Genomic DNA, 15,722 nt, shown 5'->3' with positions numbered 1-15,722 from the left:
AAAATCATTAGGATATTAAGTAAAGATCATGTTCCTTGAAGATATTTTCCTACCTTCCTACCGTAAATATATATATATATATATATATATATATATATATATATATATATATATATATATATATATATTATCATTAGTAATATGCATTGCTAAGGATTCATTTGGAAAACTTATAAATATTAAGATTTTTTTTTTGCACCCTCAGATTCCAGATTTTCTAATTAGTCGTATCAACCCTTATGACTGGTTTTGTGGTCCGGGAACACATTTATTTATTTCGTTTCAGTGGTTTAAAAATAGTAGCTAGAATCATCCAATCTTTTTTGAACTGAATCTAAACTTACTTCTCCCGTTGTCCTTTATAAATGTGATGATGTCTTTATAATTGAAAGTCTGTGGATCTTCGTAAGGCAAAGCCGCCACGGTGATGTTTTCCTCTAGCAGAATCATGTAAATGCCCTCGGAGAGGAAATAATGAGGCCGGTCGTCTTGTTTGAGGTCGTGGAAGATCATCAGCGCGTGACTGCTCCAGTTGAAATGTGCGTGCAGATAGCTGACAAAGTCTCCGAGTTTCGTGGTGGTCGGGCCCGTCCTGACAATCGTTTTAAACTCGTCCGACTTTTCAAAACCATACGCTGGTCCTCCCGCGGTTATCAGGGGAAGTTTCCAGTGGGACGCGAACCGTCCGACGGACGCGACCGAGTACGTGCAGCCGGGTCCGATGAACGCATCTGGTTTGTTGTAAAGTTTTGTGTCCACGGCGATAATCTGTGCCTCGTTTTCCGAGCAAGAACCAGAGGAATCCTCTGTGCTGAAGTTAAGGAGGTTGATGGTGTGTCCCCTTAAAAGACCGCTCTTGTGAATTGTCTCTTGCGCCATACGGATCGCGGGGAGGACGCGCGGCGATGCCCACGAATACTTCAGATTGTCGGGCAGCATCACCGCTACGGTTATATTCCCCTTTTCTGTTCCGCATCCCGGAATGAGTACGTATATAAGCAGCACAATGAAAAAACGAGATCCCATCCTAAATCCCGATCCCATTTTAAATTGACAAACAAATCCTAGAGTGAGCGCGCAAGGTAAAATGATTGATTCTTCTCAGAGCAAACTTAAATGAGTAAACTCCTCTTCTAAATAAATAGTACAATCCATTCGTGACGCCTTTGTTGCTGGTAGCCCAACTAAATTGCTTGACAGAGCCTCCGGGTGCTTAATTAGATGGACTTCTCGAGCGCGACTCCTCGGTGAGACTGTGTGGACATCCAGATGAGCGCGACTTCACCGCGCGCGGCCCTCGCGCGGTCCTCGCACTGCCCCGACGCGTCACGACAGCTACTAACAGACAGATACTCTAGTTAACGGCTCCCTCTGTCTGCAGGTCAAATAATCTCCTTCAGGTGCATTATCACCGTAAGAACTTTCCCCCAAGCTATGTAGCGTAGCCTGTTACCAATTAAACCAGCTGCAAAACTGTAACTGTATATCACTGTACAGAACGTTATCTAGCTGATGGTTATTTTAGGTTTTAATTGTATAACGCAAAACTAACGTTTTCAGAACATTCCTGGGATAAAGTGCTGTTTGATGGGTAGTGGTTGTAAATGATATAGGACATTTATATGAAAGACACAAAATGTGCTACAGTACAACATTACCTGCCTTTACTATTATATTGTATTTAACTGGCACTCAGATTAATACTCTGCATTTTGTACAGTACAGGTATTGTGTATATGGCACATGCTGTTACTTAGCCTATACAGTGCAGTTGTTGGGAGCACATTGGGACCATTACATTTGTGCATATGGTAACGTGATAATACATATTATAGTCTGATTTACATTTTCATTTCAAGTAATTTTTTTATCAAACGGTGTAGGTAAGTAACAATTTGCAACAAAATAAAAATCAATAAAATCCCTGTCGAACAGTGAACAGTGCAATTGCAATTTTTTAAGCTGCCAATAGAGGTCAGACAAGTTAATTTGTAACTAGGGAGAACCACTACACACACACACACACGCACACAATCCAAAATCTCAGAAATAATAAACTACACTTTAAAAAAAAACTAAAAAACATCACTAATCCGAAGTCAATGTTCATGGAGGGATTAGACACTTCACAACTTGCATGTGATTTAAAGCATTAAAACAGAACCTCTGTGATCCAGAATCAACAAAAACTCCACTGAGCTCCAAAGAGCTGGAAACTGCAGCATGTTTGCCATGAATCCACTTTCATCCAAGGCCAACCCAGATGCATAACCTGGTGTCAAGAGCTCTATCTTGGACACTAAGCAATGGAAAAAGCAGTGTGGTCTGAGGAGTCAGCTCTCATCTTATTTCATACTTTGAGAAAGTCAGAAGAGAGCTTTGGTTCACATGCTGATCATCCACTATGCCTCCCCAAGAATCACCAGATTAAAATATCTGAAAGACTTATCTCCAGTTATTGAAAGCATTTGGTTGCAATTATTGCTGCTACAGGGGGCACAACCAAATTTTATCTTGAAGGGGGCAATTTTTTTTTGCTTCAATAAAAATCATTTTAAACTGTAGGTGTTTGCACAGATTGACTTTATTTTATTTTGCATTTTATTTGAAGATCTTAAACGATTTATTATGAAATATACACAAAAACAGAGGAAATCGGGATGTGGCAAAAACATTTTCAAAGCACTGTATTTTACATAAAAGGACAGCAAGATGAGATTACAAACGTCATTGTTTTGTTATTTTGCACAATGAACAAACCAGAATAATTTGTGCCTTTGACACAAATTATGAGGAAAAAGTTCATGATTGTTTTTATGGTCTCCACTCAATCGTTTCTGACTATTGAGTGGTCTTCGGTAGTCTGTAGACACCAGTTGACACAATAAGCTGGTGGGCTCTGACTTTCTTCTGCAGGAAAGCCTGCAGCTCATTCACATCCATCTCAGTGACCCCAGACCCGGCGGCCACAAACATTCGCAGCATGGAGTGGATCCTCTCCAAAGTCATGCTCTCCAGGTTAGTCAGCATGGCCTGAATGTAGGCCCAGAACAGCTGAGAAATAAGGGAAAAGTGTTTAGCATTGTCTTAGCATTATATGGCAAGTAAGGTCCTAAGCAGTGTTACATTACAGTGTTATGACAAGAGTTGTAAGTGTATAAATAACCTGTAATTTCTCTTCTCTCTGCTCCGACTGTGTTGCGGTGTTGGAGTCTCCCTCCTCATCACTGTCTATGAGCATGACACTTCTGTCAGATCTCTCTCTGCAAGAGCTCATCTCCTGCACAGTATATCGACCTCCGGCTTCCTCACGCAGCACACCCTGCTGCTGCCACAGTGCCAACTTCCTGCGCACCATCTCTTGCGGCACGCCCAGGACGCCACTCAGCTCTTCCAATGTCCATGTGCCTATAGAAGGAAAACAAATAGTAATGGAACTTCAGGCACACAAATAATCAAGATTGTGTCATTCATTGGCACACTAGGTAGTGCGCATGCTCATAATGATGAAGAGTGCTGCAGGTGTATTTTTCAAGGTCAAAACCTGGAAACCAGTACAGTGAAATAAGGTCTGTGGTTAACACAATATAAAGATATTTTCATGCCTTATTCTATAACATAAAATACATCAGTAATACCCCTTGTATTTTACTTGTTTAGCCTTTACTTGTCTTGAAAAAGGCAGTTACTAACCAGTGGCTAAATGGAACTACAAAGGTTGCCTTGTCTACCAAGTAGTCCCCTTTCACACCCTTTTTGTGTTTATAATCACTTGCAAACTATTAACTCAGACTTTCAGGGCAAATGTTTTTAAAATAAAGCCAGAAAGTGCTGTCGGAATCTTAGTGATGGTGACAATGAAGCCATACAACTGTGGTGTAGTTAGTTTATGGCCTACGTTTAGCTCTTTATTTCTGCCAACTACAATCCAACAACAATCCAAAAGCCAATGGAAAAATCCTATTGGATTTTTTGCTGAGGGAACCAGCATGTTGCTAACTTCTGGATTTGTGAAGTTTGTGAAGACTGCGTCTACTCCCATTCTCATTGATTCCTCCCAAAACATTCCATGTTGCATAAAGCATTAAAGGGATAGTTCACCCAAAAATGAAAATTCTGTCATTAATTACTCACCCTCATGTCGTTCCAAACCCGCAAGACCTTCGTTCATCTTCAGAACACAAATTAAGATATTTTTGATTAAATGTGAGAGCTCTCAGACCCTGCATAGACAGCAATGCAACTGTAATGTTCCCAGGTCCAGAAACGTAGTTAGGACATCGGTAAAACAGTCCATGTGACATCAGTGGCTCAACTTCAGTTTTGCGAAGCTACGAGAATACTTTAAGCGCAAAGAAAACAAAAATAACAATTTATTCAACAACTCTTCTCTCCCGAGTTACGTCTTCCACCATTTTGGAGAGTATCACAATGCATACGCACGCTTTACCCTAACAACGCTGATTACGCAGATTACGTTCATGCTCGCACTTTCTCCTCTGAACGTAAACAACGCTGATTACGTCGATTACATTCTTGGGTACTCTCCAAAATGGAGGAAGACACAACTCGGGGGAGAAGAATTGTTAAATAAATTGTTATTTTTGTTTTCTTTGTGCTCAAAAAGTATTCTCGTAGCTTCGCAAAACTGAAGTTGAGCCACTGATGTCACATGGACTGTTTTACCGATGTCCTTACTATGTTTCTGGACCTGGGAACATTACAGTTGCGTTGCTGTCTATGCAGGGTCTGAGAGCTCTCACATTTCATCAAAAATATCTTAATTTGTGTTCCCGAAGATGAACGAAGGTCTTACGGGTTTGGAACGACATGAGGGTGAGTAATTAATGACAGAATTTTCATTTTGGGGTGAACTAACCCTTTAAAAGCTTAGCAAAGTCTCATAAAGGCATAAAAAGTTAAAAAAAAAAATGTAAGAATGCATTGTTGTTCACCCAAAAAGATTTTTTTTTTTTTGATTTTAGTGAATTATGACTTTCAGTCTGTTCCTCATACAAAACTACTGTATGATTTTATAAAGCTTAAAATATTTCAGATATCTCATACTACCTTTATAGTACTTTTTTTGTCATTTTTGACATTTGACAGCCATAGCTGGTTTTCACTTTATGTGGAAAAACTACAGGCATTTAGCTAAGTAAAGTTACCTTTGTGTTCCATGTAAAAAAAGTCAAACAGATTTGGAACAACATAAGGATGAAAAAAATTATTTTGGTGAACTAATACTCCAGACCTTTGTCCTGGAAGTGTAAAATGATGGCAGCATGGATGGGAGTCACTGTGAGGTTTGCGATGGTTCTGTCCTCCAGCTCCACATCCAGCGTAACAGAACCCAGGTGAGGTTTCCACCTCAAAGTCCTCATGGCCTACAAAAAAAAAAACAAAGAAAAATATGGCTTTATGCATTTTCAACAGAACACTGGAATAAAGAAAAAACAGGTGCGTATCATCACTGGCATGATTCAGAAATCTGTGTTGGGTCAGCACATGATGTTCAACATAATATCTGGGTCATAAAACAAAATCAGTTTAGAACCACTAGACTTGGAGTACCTTGAGTTTTTCAAAGCGGTGTGTGTAGTCCTCCATGGCTTTAGAGATGACTGAAGGCAGTTCCATCTTCTCTTCCTTCAGCTGGGGCCAGAACTCAGATGAGATGATCATGGCAGACAGCGGTAATGTAGACTGCTCCTCTACAGGAAGACGACTCTCTTCCTCACGGATATTAGTGTTGATCCGCCGAGAGTCTGCTACATCCTGCAGAGAATGACAGACACGTTCAATATAAATAGCACACATAATGGAAGTAAATCCATTCAAAGTCACATATTATGATAACAGGATGACAGATAACCAAGAGAAGAGAATTTGTGAACCGGAGCTGTGAAGAGCGCAAAGCATACCTTTAGCATCACTTCACAGTAATGCATGTGGGACTCGCCAAACCTCAGTTTCAGCAGCTCTACGTTGCGAATCTCTCTATAAACACAAACACAGAGGTACTGTATATATTAGTAACATGGTAAACAAACAGCACTTCCTATTCTCATTTGCTTTAAAGTGCCATTTCATGACATTTACATTTAGTCATTTAGCAGATGCTTTTATCCAAAGTGACTTACAAATGAGGACAATAAAAGCAGTCAAAACTAACAAAAGAGCAACAATATATAAGTGCAAATGACAAGTCTCGGTTAGCCTAACGCAGTACACGTAGGAAGGTGTATATATATATTATACATACACACACACACACACACATATATATACAGACACAGACACAAAGAAAAACAAGTAGATAGAATAGAAAAAATAGAAAGCTAGTGTTTTTTTTGTTTTGTTTTTATATAAAAAAAGAAGATAAATATAGATATAGTAGAATTAAAATAGAATAGAAAGTGCTAGAGTTAGAGGGTCAAATAAAGGTGGAACAGATGTGTTTTTAGTCGTTTCTTGAAGATGGTTAAGGACTCAGCTGCTCGGATTGATTTGGGCAGGTCATTCCACCAGGAGGGAACAGTTAATGAAAAAGTCAGTGAAAGTGATTTTGTGCCTCTTTGAGATGGCACAATAATACGCCGTTCACTTGCAGAACGCAAGCTTCTAGAGGGCACATAACTCTGAAGTAGCAAATCTGCAGGACCGGGCAGTTTTAGCAATGTGGTCTGAGAAATTCAGCTTATCATCAATCACAACTCACAACAACAAAGTTATGGTTGATGAGCCTAACTGGATGGTGAAATTTTGATAAAGTGATGGGTCTGTTGAAACCAAAAGCAGTTCTGTCTTATCCAGGTTGAGTTGAAGGTGATGGTCCATCATCCAACAAGAAATGTCTGTTAGACATGCTGAGATGCGAGCAGCTATCGTCGGATCATCAGGATGGAATGAGAGGTAGAGTTAAGTGTCATCAGCATAGCAGTGATATGAAAAGCCATGTTTCTGAATGACAGAACCTAGTGATGCCATGTAGACAGAGAAGAGAAGTGGTCCAAGTACTGAGCCCTTAGGCACCCCAGTAGCTAGATGTTGCGACTTGAACACCTCACCTCTCCAAGATACCGTGAAGGATCTATCTGAGAGGTAAGACTCAAACCACTGGTGTGAGGTTCCTGAGATGCCATTTGCCAATAGGGTTGACAGGAGAATCTGGTGGTTCACCGTATCAAAAGCAGCAGACAGATCCAGCAAAATAAGTATAGAAGATTTGGAAGCCGCTCTTGCCAGTCTTAGGGCTTCAACAACTGAAAGCAAGGCAGTCTCGGTCGAATGTCCACTTCTGAAGCCAGATTGGTTGCTGTCCAGGAGGTTGTTCTGTGTGAGAAAGGCTGAGACTTGGTTGAACACAACTCGTTCAAGTGTTTTTGCAATGAAAGGTAGAAGGGAAACCGGTCTGTATTTCTCTAAAAGCATTGGGTTAAGAGTGGTTAAGAGTAATTTTAATTTGGTCTTTTTAATTTGATGATTTTAACTTTATTTTAAGGTCAAATTCTCACAATTAACTAACTATTAACTATGACTTTTACCTCAATAAATTCCTAATTACTGCTTATTAATAGTTAGTATTAAAGTTGTTAAGTTTAGGTATTGGGTAGGATTAAGGGATATGGAATATGGTCATGCAACATATGTGCTCTACAAGTACTAATAAACAGCCAATATGCTAGTAAGATGCATGCTAATAAGCAATTAGTTAACAGTGAGAATTATTCCCTAAACTGAAGTGTTACCTTTAATTTTCCTTGATCTTTTGTAATAGATCATTATACTATGAAAACTATTAGAACTGAAAACTTCTTCCCCAGTATTCTTGCTAGGCTCAAACCAGGTTGTAAAAATGAATCTGCAATTTTCTCACAGATGAATGCATTTACATTCATGCATTTGCGAGATTTTTATCTAATGTGACTTGCAGTGCATTTATGGTATACATTTGTACATTCATACATTACATTCCTTGGGAATTTGAACACCCACATTTAAATATCAACAACAACTACTTTTACTTCTCATTTAAAGTAAATCTAATTTCCACACATTTCTTAATATTTGAAAAAAGCAGTCTATAAAAAGAGAGCTTATCAATAGTCAATTAAACTTTCATTAAAAAATGTATTTATTAAAGCAGCACTATGTAACTTTTTCTGTGTTCAAAATTTGCAAAATGTATATAATGAGCGAGTACATCATGAATTCATCTTCCAAACCGTGTTTTTGTCTTATTCCGAATCACTACGGTACACTATTTGGACTATTGTAGCCTGGTCGGGTCGTCACCGCTGCGGAGTAACACATACCTGCATGAATCGCCATAGACATAAACTTAGAGAAGTAGCTCCGGTTGGAATGTTCTTCCACGGGATGTGTGCAGTTCTGTTTATTAACCGCTAGAGCGCCAAAAGTTTTTTATTATTGAAGCTAACTATTTTGGCCTAAGTTTGTGTGTGTAAGGTGGGTTACCTGGCTGTGTTGTAGTTGAGCTGATGCAGAAGGCGGTCAGCCAGTACAGTCTTGTACTCATTAATGAAGATCTCTTTACTTCCGTAAATGCTAACCAGCAGACTGATGATGTCAGAAGAGCGCCGTTTAGAGCCGGTTTTATCTACAGAGACAATGAGAGAGAGTTGAAATGTGGATTACCTGTTAGGACCCAAATTTCCGTGACTGCAGACTTTATTGACTGTATTCTACACACATGCCAGTGGCTGCTACATTTGACAGAAATATTCCACCATAAATATCTTGAAATTAAACTGCATTTAGCATTACTTTAACATATTAACATTAATTATATTTTATAAATACTTTTATTTCTCAAAGAATCCTGAAAAAAAATGTATCACAGTTTCCACAAAAACACTAACCTGTGAGAGCATCAGTGGGATCTGGGGTCCAGTCCTCTGGATCACTCCCCTCATCTTCACTATCGTGTGTCTCCAAGGTAACAGGGTCAGCTCGAGAGAGCTCATTGGCTAAATCAGTACAACCCTCTGCGTCACCCGTCAGACTGCCCACTATCTGACGCACAGTGTCCTCACGCGTTCTGTAATTTCCAACATTACAACAAAGGATTAACTACTTCAGAAATGGAACTGGTTTACAAAAAAAGCACAACTATCTTGAGACACGCATCCCCAGTGCAGTAGACAAACCTGAGATATTTGCGAATGGGTTGGCAGGCCACTTGCAAGATCACCATAGAGGGGTCGAGCTCTCTTAGAGCTTTAATGGCAGAGATGTAAACAGTGATAATGTCAGATGTGTGGACTCCTGAAGTGGGAAAAGAAACCATGATGAATGTCAAAACATTTTCACACATGAGTATTTAGCAACTGTGAAAACGGCCTGAATCACTGACCTGGATGCAGCAGTCGTGTTTCAAAGGCTGATTTGAGGGAAGCAAGAAGCTGTTGTCTCTGATTGGTCCGTTCCAGACAGAACTTCAGATCCTCAATGGCAGGAATAGACTCTGGAAAATCTGCAACAAATAAGCAGAAAAAAATTATTTCCAATGAAACAACCTAGATGAGATTACAGGTAGTATGCTACATAAATGGAGTTCTCACCTCGTATGATGCTGAAAAGCTCCTCGATCCTCATGTTTACATAGATACGGCAGAAGAACTGGTGCATGTGACAGTGCCAGCGCTGGAGGAGAGCATTGGCTGGCTGACCCGTTGTGCCATCTGTGGGTGTGGCATCTTTGCCCACCTCTTCCACCTTACTGGCAAACACCCTGCTCAGCCATCCCAAAACCTGCCCCAACCACTGGAAACGCAGAGCATCCATCAATGAGACTTAAAACTATTTCTTAATTAACACTACTTTAAACAGACACTTTAAGCTTGAATATTAAAATGTAAAAACAAATCCACCATATTCTTGAAGCCAATAAGCTAAAAAGCTTGCTTATGTTCACAAATGAAAACCAATGACTAAGAACATTTAATCAATTTGCGTTATGATTTTGGAAGCACTTTATTTTACAGTCCTGTTTTGCAGGCACATATTATGTACTTACAGTAGTTATTACAATAACTGGGTAATAACTATGTAATAGGCCTGACCCTAACCTTAAACCTTACCTTAACTTAAACTAGTTACCTTATATTACTCAGTACTTTCTTGGTTAAGTACTGTAAGAACACTTTATATGTGCATCATTTAAAATGAAGTGCAACTATGATGCTTATGACTTACTGTTTCTTAACATTTCTCACTCATTTGTGTAGTGAAGAAATTAAATATCATTATCTTCTTAAATCTAGACAATCCCCACCCCATATTATTTATGGTGTAATTTACATACTACTACTGCTAATACTTAGCGTTAGGGATCTGCTGAACATTCCCAAACCCCCAATTTAAAAAAAAAAAAAAACTTGTAGTATTTTTTACTCATGCATAACTTTTCAAAAGATTAAAAAGTTTATGTAATAATATAATTTATCATTAAATTAACCTGCCACACATCAGAATTTGCACATGCTGAAGTCAAGATGGCCGAGGTTTTGTGTTGACAAATGAAGCTCATTCAAAATCTACATGGATCAAGATATACATTTTGGACTATTAAAGGAATTTTTACAAACGTTTGAATCCTTTTGCATAATTCTAAGCATCAACATTCTAAGGCATCATTTTTTCCCCAAGATCATACAAAATTAAATAATGTTTTCTGCTATGTAATAGGATGAAAGGTGTGTACATCATTGAAGTCTGTGAGAAAAGAGCTCTCGTATTCTCCCCTGCAGCGCTGCTCCATCCTCTGCTCTATCAGCTGGTGCAGGATGCTGGTCACAGCCTCCGAGCTCACACGTTCCAACAGCTGTAGTCTGGAGCTGAAATCACAAAAGACATTAATGAAGGCATTATATATCCTAACAATCTACCTCTCCAACAAAGTGAAGTGTATATCACACGATATGCAAATTTTCTGTATGAGGCGAATAATGTAAAAATGCAGTGAGCTCAACATCTCTTGACACATTTGATCAGATTGTGATAACATGTCATAAGATTTTTACAAAAAAATAGAAAGAAAGAAAAACTGGATTAAAAGTAGGTATGTACAATATGTATTGTTTATAATAACATTGCAATTGTTGTTTTAACAATGTGCAAGCTGACATTATTGAGTATCACTCATTTTACAAATAAAAAAAACACACACACACCTTGAGAGCGCATTTTCTCTGCGTGCTTGTAACCTATTAGAATGCAGTTGGAATGCCCCCCAAATTAAAGATACTGCTAATTGTTTTTTGCTCTATTTCGGCAACAAAAACATATTCAAATATATCTCGCGTCTCCAAGTGAGATACTTTTCGTAATTGAATTCAACATTTTTGAGCAAATAAGGTGAGTCAAAGGTTCAATGATGAGCCATTCATAAAGACAGTCACTTGATTCATTCCTGAATAAATCAGTCATTTAAAGGGGTCATAGTGTGTGTGTGTGAGAGAGAGAGAGAGAGAGAGAGACACAGCGTCACATCAAAGTGGAGTCAGCTGTCTTAACCACTGCTTGTGTACTGTATCATTACTGTGTCTGTTCCCCTTTCGGGCTTGAACTGATGGTAAAACTAATGACATTATTTACTGTCTTTACATTTATTTTGAAAGATGAAGCTCGCGATTATGGTAAGGGGCATTACATTTCCGACGAGTGCTTGCGGTGTTCGGCCAATCACAATGCACTGGGTCAGCTAGCCAATCAGAGCAGACTGCGCTTGTCAGAAGAAGGGACTTTGTAGACGAAGCGTTTGAGAGAGGCGGGGCAGAGGACTTACAATAATGTACAGTATTTGAAAAATAATGTGTTTTTTGAACATTAAAGCATGTCAACATTCTGTTACACCAAACACACAAAATAATGATCTTTAAAAAAGCATCATATGACCCCTGTAAATTAATCAGTTGAAATCCCACAAAATATTGAAATATCATCTTTTTGTCAATACAAAAATCACAATCACACACCCTTACTTAAAGGTTCAAAATCATCTGATTTAATTCCAGAAAAATGTTATTTGGAGAGTGTTCCTCTTCAGAAAGAATCCAGATGGATATTCCATTTTAAAGGGGTCATATGATGCGATTTCAAGTTTTCCTTTCTCTTTGGAGTGTTACAAGCTATTCGTGAATAGATAAGATCCCTGAAGTTGCAAAGACTAAAGTCTCAAACCCAAAGAGATATTCTTTATAAAAGTTAAGACTGGTCCACGCCCTCTTAAAACGCCTCGTTTCATGTCTACGTCAGGATTTGGGAAGATTTGCATAGTGTTTTTTTAACCTTAAACCGCATAAACACATCTCATTACACCAAATACACCAAATAATGTTCTTTTTAGCAGCATCATATGACCCCTTTAAGTTTGTGTTTCCAAGGGAATGAAGGAAGATTTGTCTCTCAGTTGTTTTCTGTAATATCTTAATCATCTCCTTTTTTACGGAATTTTGATTAATATAAACAAGACAATTATATCACACTGATAAATATCATGTAATTTTTGATACATTTTTGGTAATCAAGTGACTGTTTTGTATGTACTACTTCTTGTACGATACCTTTTTGTAGGACACGTTTGTTTAATGGATACTAGATTTGATGAATAATTCTCCTGTGGATACGTAATGACAACATTTTTGTTTTTAAGGATTTTGACTGATGTATTTGATATTCTTCCAAATGTTATTGTTATGCAGTAATAGCTGTGGATGTCTATGAATGTTAGCACACATATTAATGCTTTATTCTATTCAGTATATAAGATTTTTTAAGTTACCTTTTTGAGTAAATTTCAATAGATGCAATATGGTAAATACAATTTGTCATGCTATTGTGGCACTGATGAATATGTGCAACGAAAATGTTTTTCATTGAGCACATTGCTTCTCCTCTTATTGGACTCAGAACATCTCTTTAAAGGTGTCAAATTCAACTTATACACACTGTGAATACTGCATGCTGTTACAATCTATTTTAAAAAGCTAGTAAGTAGTAAACAGCATGTCCTGTGTATTATGCAGCATGCTAGTATTCCATTCCAAACACTGACACAATTTGACTTACACAGACATACATCACTCTTACACCACAGCAACATTATGTAAGTAGTGGCTAAACAACAAAGGAAAGTGCAACATCTGTAGTATTATCAGAACGATACTTCTCTTCAACTCACAGTATGTGGCTGAGATCTTGAAGTTGCTCAAGAGCTTCCAAACACCAACACAGGTGAGGGAGGGTGGCACAGCCTGGGCACAAACTGCCTTCATCATGTTCCGCTGTGCCCTCCTCACCCTCCACAGCTTCCCCTGCCTGCCTCATGTGTACGGAGAATGTGCGGCTGTAAAACTCCAACACACGCTCTTGCAGCACAGGTGAAGGAGAGAACAGAAGAATAGCACGAATGACAGAGAAAGCTCTCTCAGTCAAACCATGGGCCCCTGAACCAGAAAACCCCCCACGGCTCTCATCCTGCCATGAGCCCAGTCTCTCAAGACCACCTTGAAAAATAAAAAAGGGAAAGTAAGATTAACACAGTAGACTCAAGAAACAATGGACAGGATGAATCTCACAAAGAAATCCAGGCCACAATTTCCCCTGAAATCAACAGTAAAAATGATAAATAAATACATTAAGACATCAGAACTTTTGAAAATTTAAAGAAACAAAATTGAAGGGAACACAATGTCTAAATGTCTAGGAAAAACACAATGGGTTGTTTTAGCAACACTTAAAAGTTTGAAAATACAACTTCCTACAGATAGCTCAAAGCTTGAATAGCTCTGCTCACAAATACTACAATACGGAAATAACCTTTACTGTACCCTCTGATCACAATGCAAAAAAAGTAATGTTCTTCCTCTGTATTTTTGTCTTGTTTTCCAGTTCAAATGTCTAAAGATTCATAAACCAAGATAGATTTACTTGTTTTCAATTAATCAAGTTTATGATTTATAATTTGACGTTTTCATACCCCACTGACAGATACATATTTGTTATAGTTTTAAGCATAAACTCACTTAATTTTGTTCTGTTTCTCAGCCTTCATATCTTCATTTTGCAACTCAAGTAAATGTATCTTGATTTAAGAAAGTTTCAATCTTTGTCCTGGAAAACAGGATATAAATACTGAGGAAATATTCATTTTTTGTGGTGCATGCAACATTTAATGCCATGACTTTATGAATTTAAGACTTTCGGCTCTAATTTAAGACATTTTAAGGCCTTAATTTGTGGAAGAGTGAATTAAGACATTTTAAGACCTAAAGGGGCCAACTAGGGGGACTCTACTGGGTCCACAGGATGACTTAAAACTATTTCAGTTATTGTTATTAATTAATATTGATATTATTATATATTAAAACAATCTATCTTTAAAAAATTTTTTTAAAGCACAGCATCAGGATACATAAACTGAAATCATATTTCTTTTTCCCCCTCAATAACATTTTTTATTGAAAAATGTACAGTTCAATGTACGCTAATATATATATATATATATATAGTTTTTCTAATTAAATTAGCTAATAAGTCAGATATAATTATAACACAACTGCAACAATAAGCAAACCTTATCTGTTTTTCAAATACATGTACGCTATATTAGTATATTAATAAAATAGTTGCCATCGAGTAGGGTGTGACATACCGAGGAAAGGTTGCAGCTCTTGGAGAAGGTTTCTGAAGGCTGCGAGTAAAGCCTTTGCCCTGTCCCTCTCCTGTGACTCCCCCTCAGGCTGCTTGAGCCCCGTCCAGAACTCTGGAGCAACAGAAGCAGTCAAACGCACCTGCAGAGTCTCCAGCAGCCATCCCTCCACATACTGACCCAGTCCATGTACACTCAGCAGGGCCAAGGCTTCAGAGAGAACCACATCAGTCGAAACACTTGGTGGCACGGGAGACACCTAAAGAGTCATGGTTGGGTTTCAGCTTTTGGCACTCAAAGGTACTTCAACAATGCTATAACCATGTCCAAGTACCAAGGTTCTTGTCTTGTTAATGTAGCTAACATCAGAAGCTGGATTTGGCTTAGAAGTGATATCAGCATCCGTTTTACCGCCTAGTTACACTGTGTATGTCTAACACTCACCAGTGCAGATGTCACCGTGTCCCAGGCTGCTGACAGCCCCAGCGGCATTGACTGCAGCTCGTTCATTCCGGAGTTGCACCGAGGCTCAGGTTGTAAACAATAGTCATATACCCTGGGTGAAAAGTATTATATTCTGTGCCGTTACCATATGTGGATATTCATTTTACTCCGTGACTGTTTAGTCCAAAATCATATTACGAAAGCCACTCAGTTATTACCCCGACTAATTACGTTTTAACGCTCTTCTTCAAACGCCTGTCGCGCGCCGATGACGACACGTTGCCGGATGTTGATAATCATCTAAATTATAATAATAAAAGTAATAATAATAATAATAATACAAGAAGAAGAAGCATAAGTAGTAGTAGTAGTAATTATTATTATTTTAATAATTATAATAATAATAATAATAAATTATAAGTGTGCTTTGGCACTCTGAGGTGAAGATCTTGATATTGTTTTTATAGTAACTTTTTATACAACTCTATCCTATATTTAAAAAATGATAATAATAAAAGTAATAATAATACAAGAAGAAGAAGGAGACGTAGTAGTAGTAGTAGTAGTAGTAGTAATTATTATTTTAATAATTATAATAATA

At 38.1% G+C, this 15,722-nt stretch overlaps 2 protein-coding genes across 2 annotated transcripts in view; both read right to left on the bottom strand.

Annotated features, from left to right (window-relative positions):
* The window catches only part of npr2 (natriuretic peptide receptor 2), a 56,885-nt gene extending 55,598 nt beyond the window's left edge, over window positions 1-1,287 (bottom strand). Inside the window, exon 1 of the mRNA XM_016286594.1 lies at window positions 345-1,287. Within this exon, the coding sequence (XP_016142080.1) occupies window positions 345-1,044 (700 nt within the window). The 5' untranslated portion in view covers window positions 1,045-1,287. The remainder of the gene's footprint in view (window positions 1-344) is intronic.
* A 1,305-nt stretch (window positions 1,288-2,592) lies between these two features.
* Window positions 2,593-15,408, bottom strand: LOC107595991 (anaphase-promoting complex subunit 2-like). Its single transcript, XM_016286593.1, has 14 exons — window positions 15,122-15,408; window positions 14,681-14,936; window positions 13,208-13,532; window positions 10,730-10,862; window positions 9,588-9,789; window positions 9,380-9,499; window positions 9,174-9,291; window positions 8,886-9,064; window positions 8,482-8,623; window positions 5,925-6,000; window positions 5,575-5,778; window positions 5,255-5,387; window positions 3,167-3,408; window positions 2,593-3,054 (listed from the first exon to the last, which is right to left on the bottom strand). The coding sequence occupies exons 1-14, from the start codon at window positions 15,185-15,187 to the stop codon at window positions 2,842-2,844; spliced, it is 2,409 nt and encodes an 802-aa protein (XP_016142079.1). The 5' UTR covers window positions 15,188-15,408; the 3' UTR covers window positions 2,593-2,841.
* Window positions 15,409-15,722: the final 314 nt, after the last annotated feature.

This window comes from Sinocyclocheilus grahami, unplaced genomic scaffold (assembly GCF_001515645.1).
Source record: "Sinocyclocheilus grahami isolate Dianchi unplaced genomic scaffold, SAMN03320097.WGS_v1.1 scaffold212.1, whole genome shotgun sequence".
Classification (NCBI taxonomy): Eukaryota; Metazoa; Chordata; class Actinopteri; order Cypriniformes; family Cyprinidae; genus Sinocyclocheilus; species Sinocyclocheilus grahami.
The sequence above is the reverse complement of the archived record's forward strand: the minus strand, read 5'-3'. Positions and strand labels throughout refer to the sequence as shown.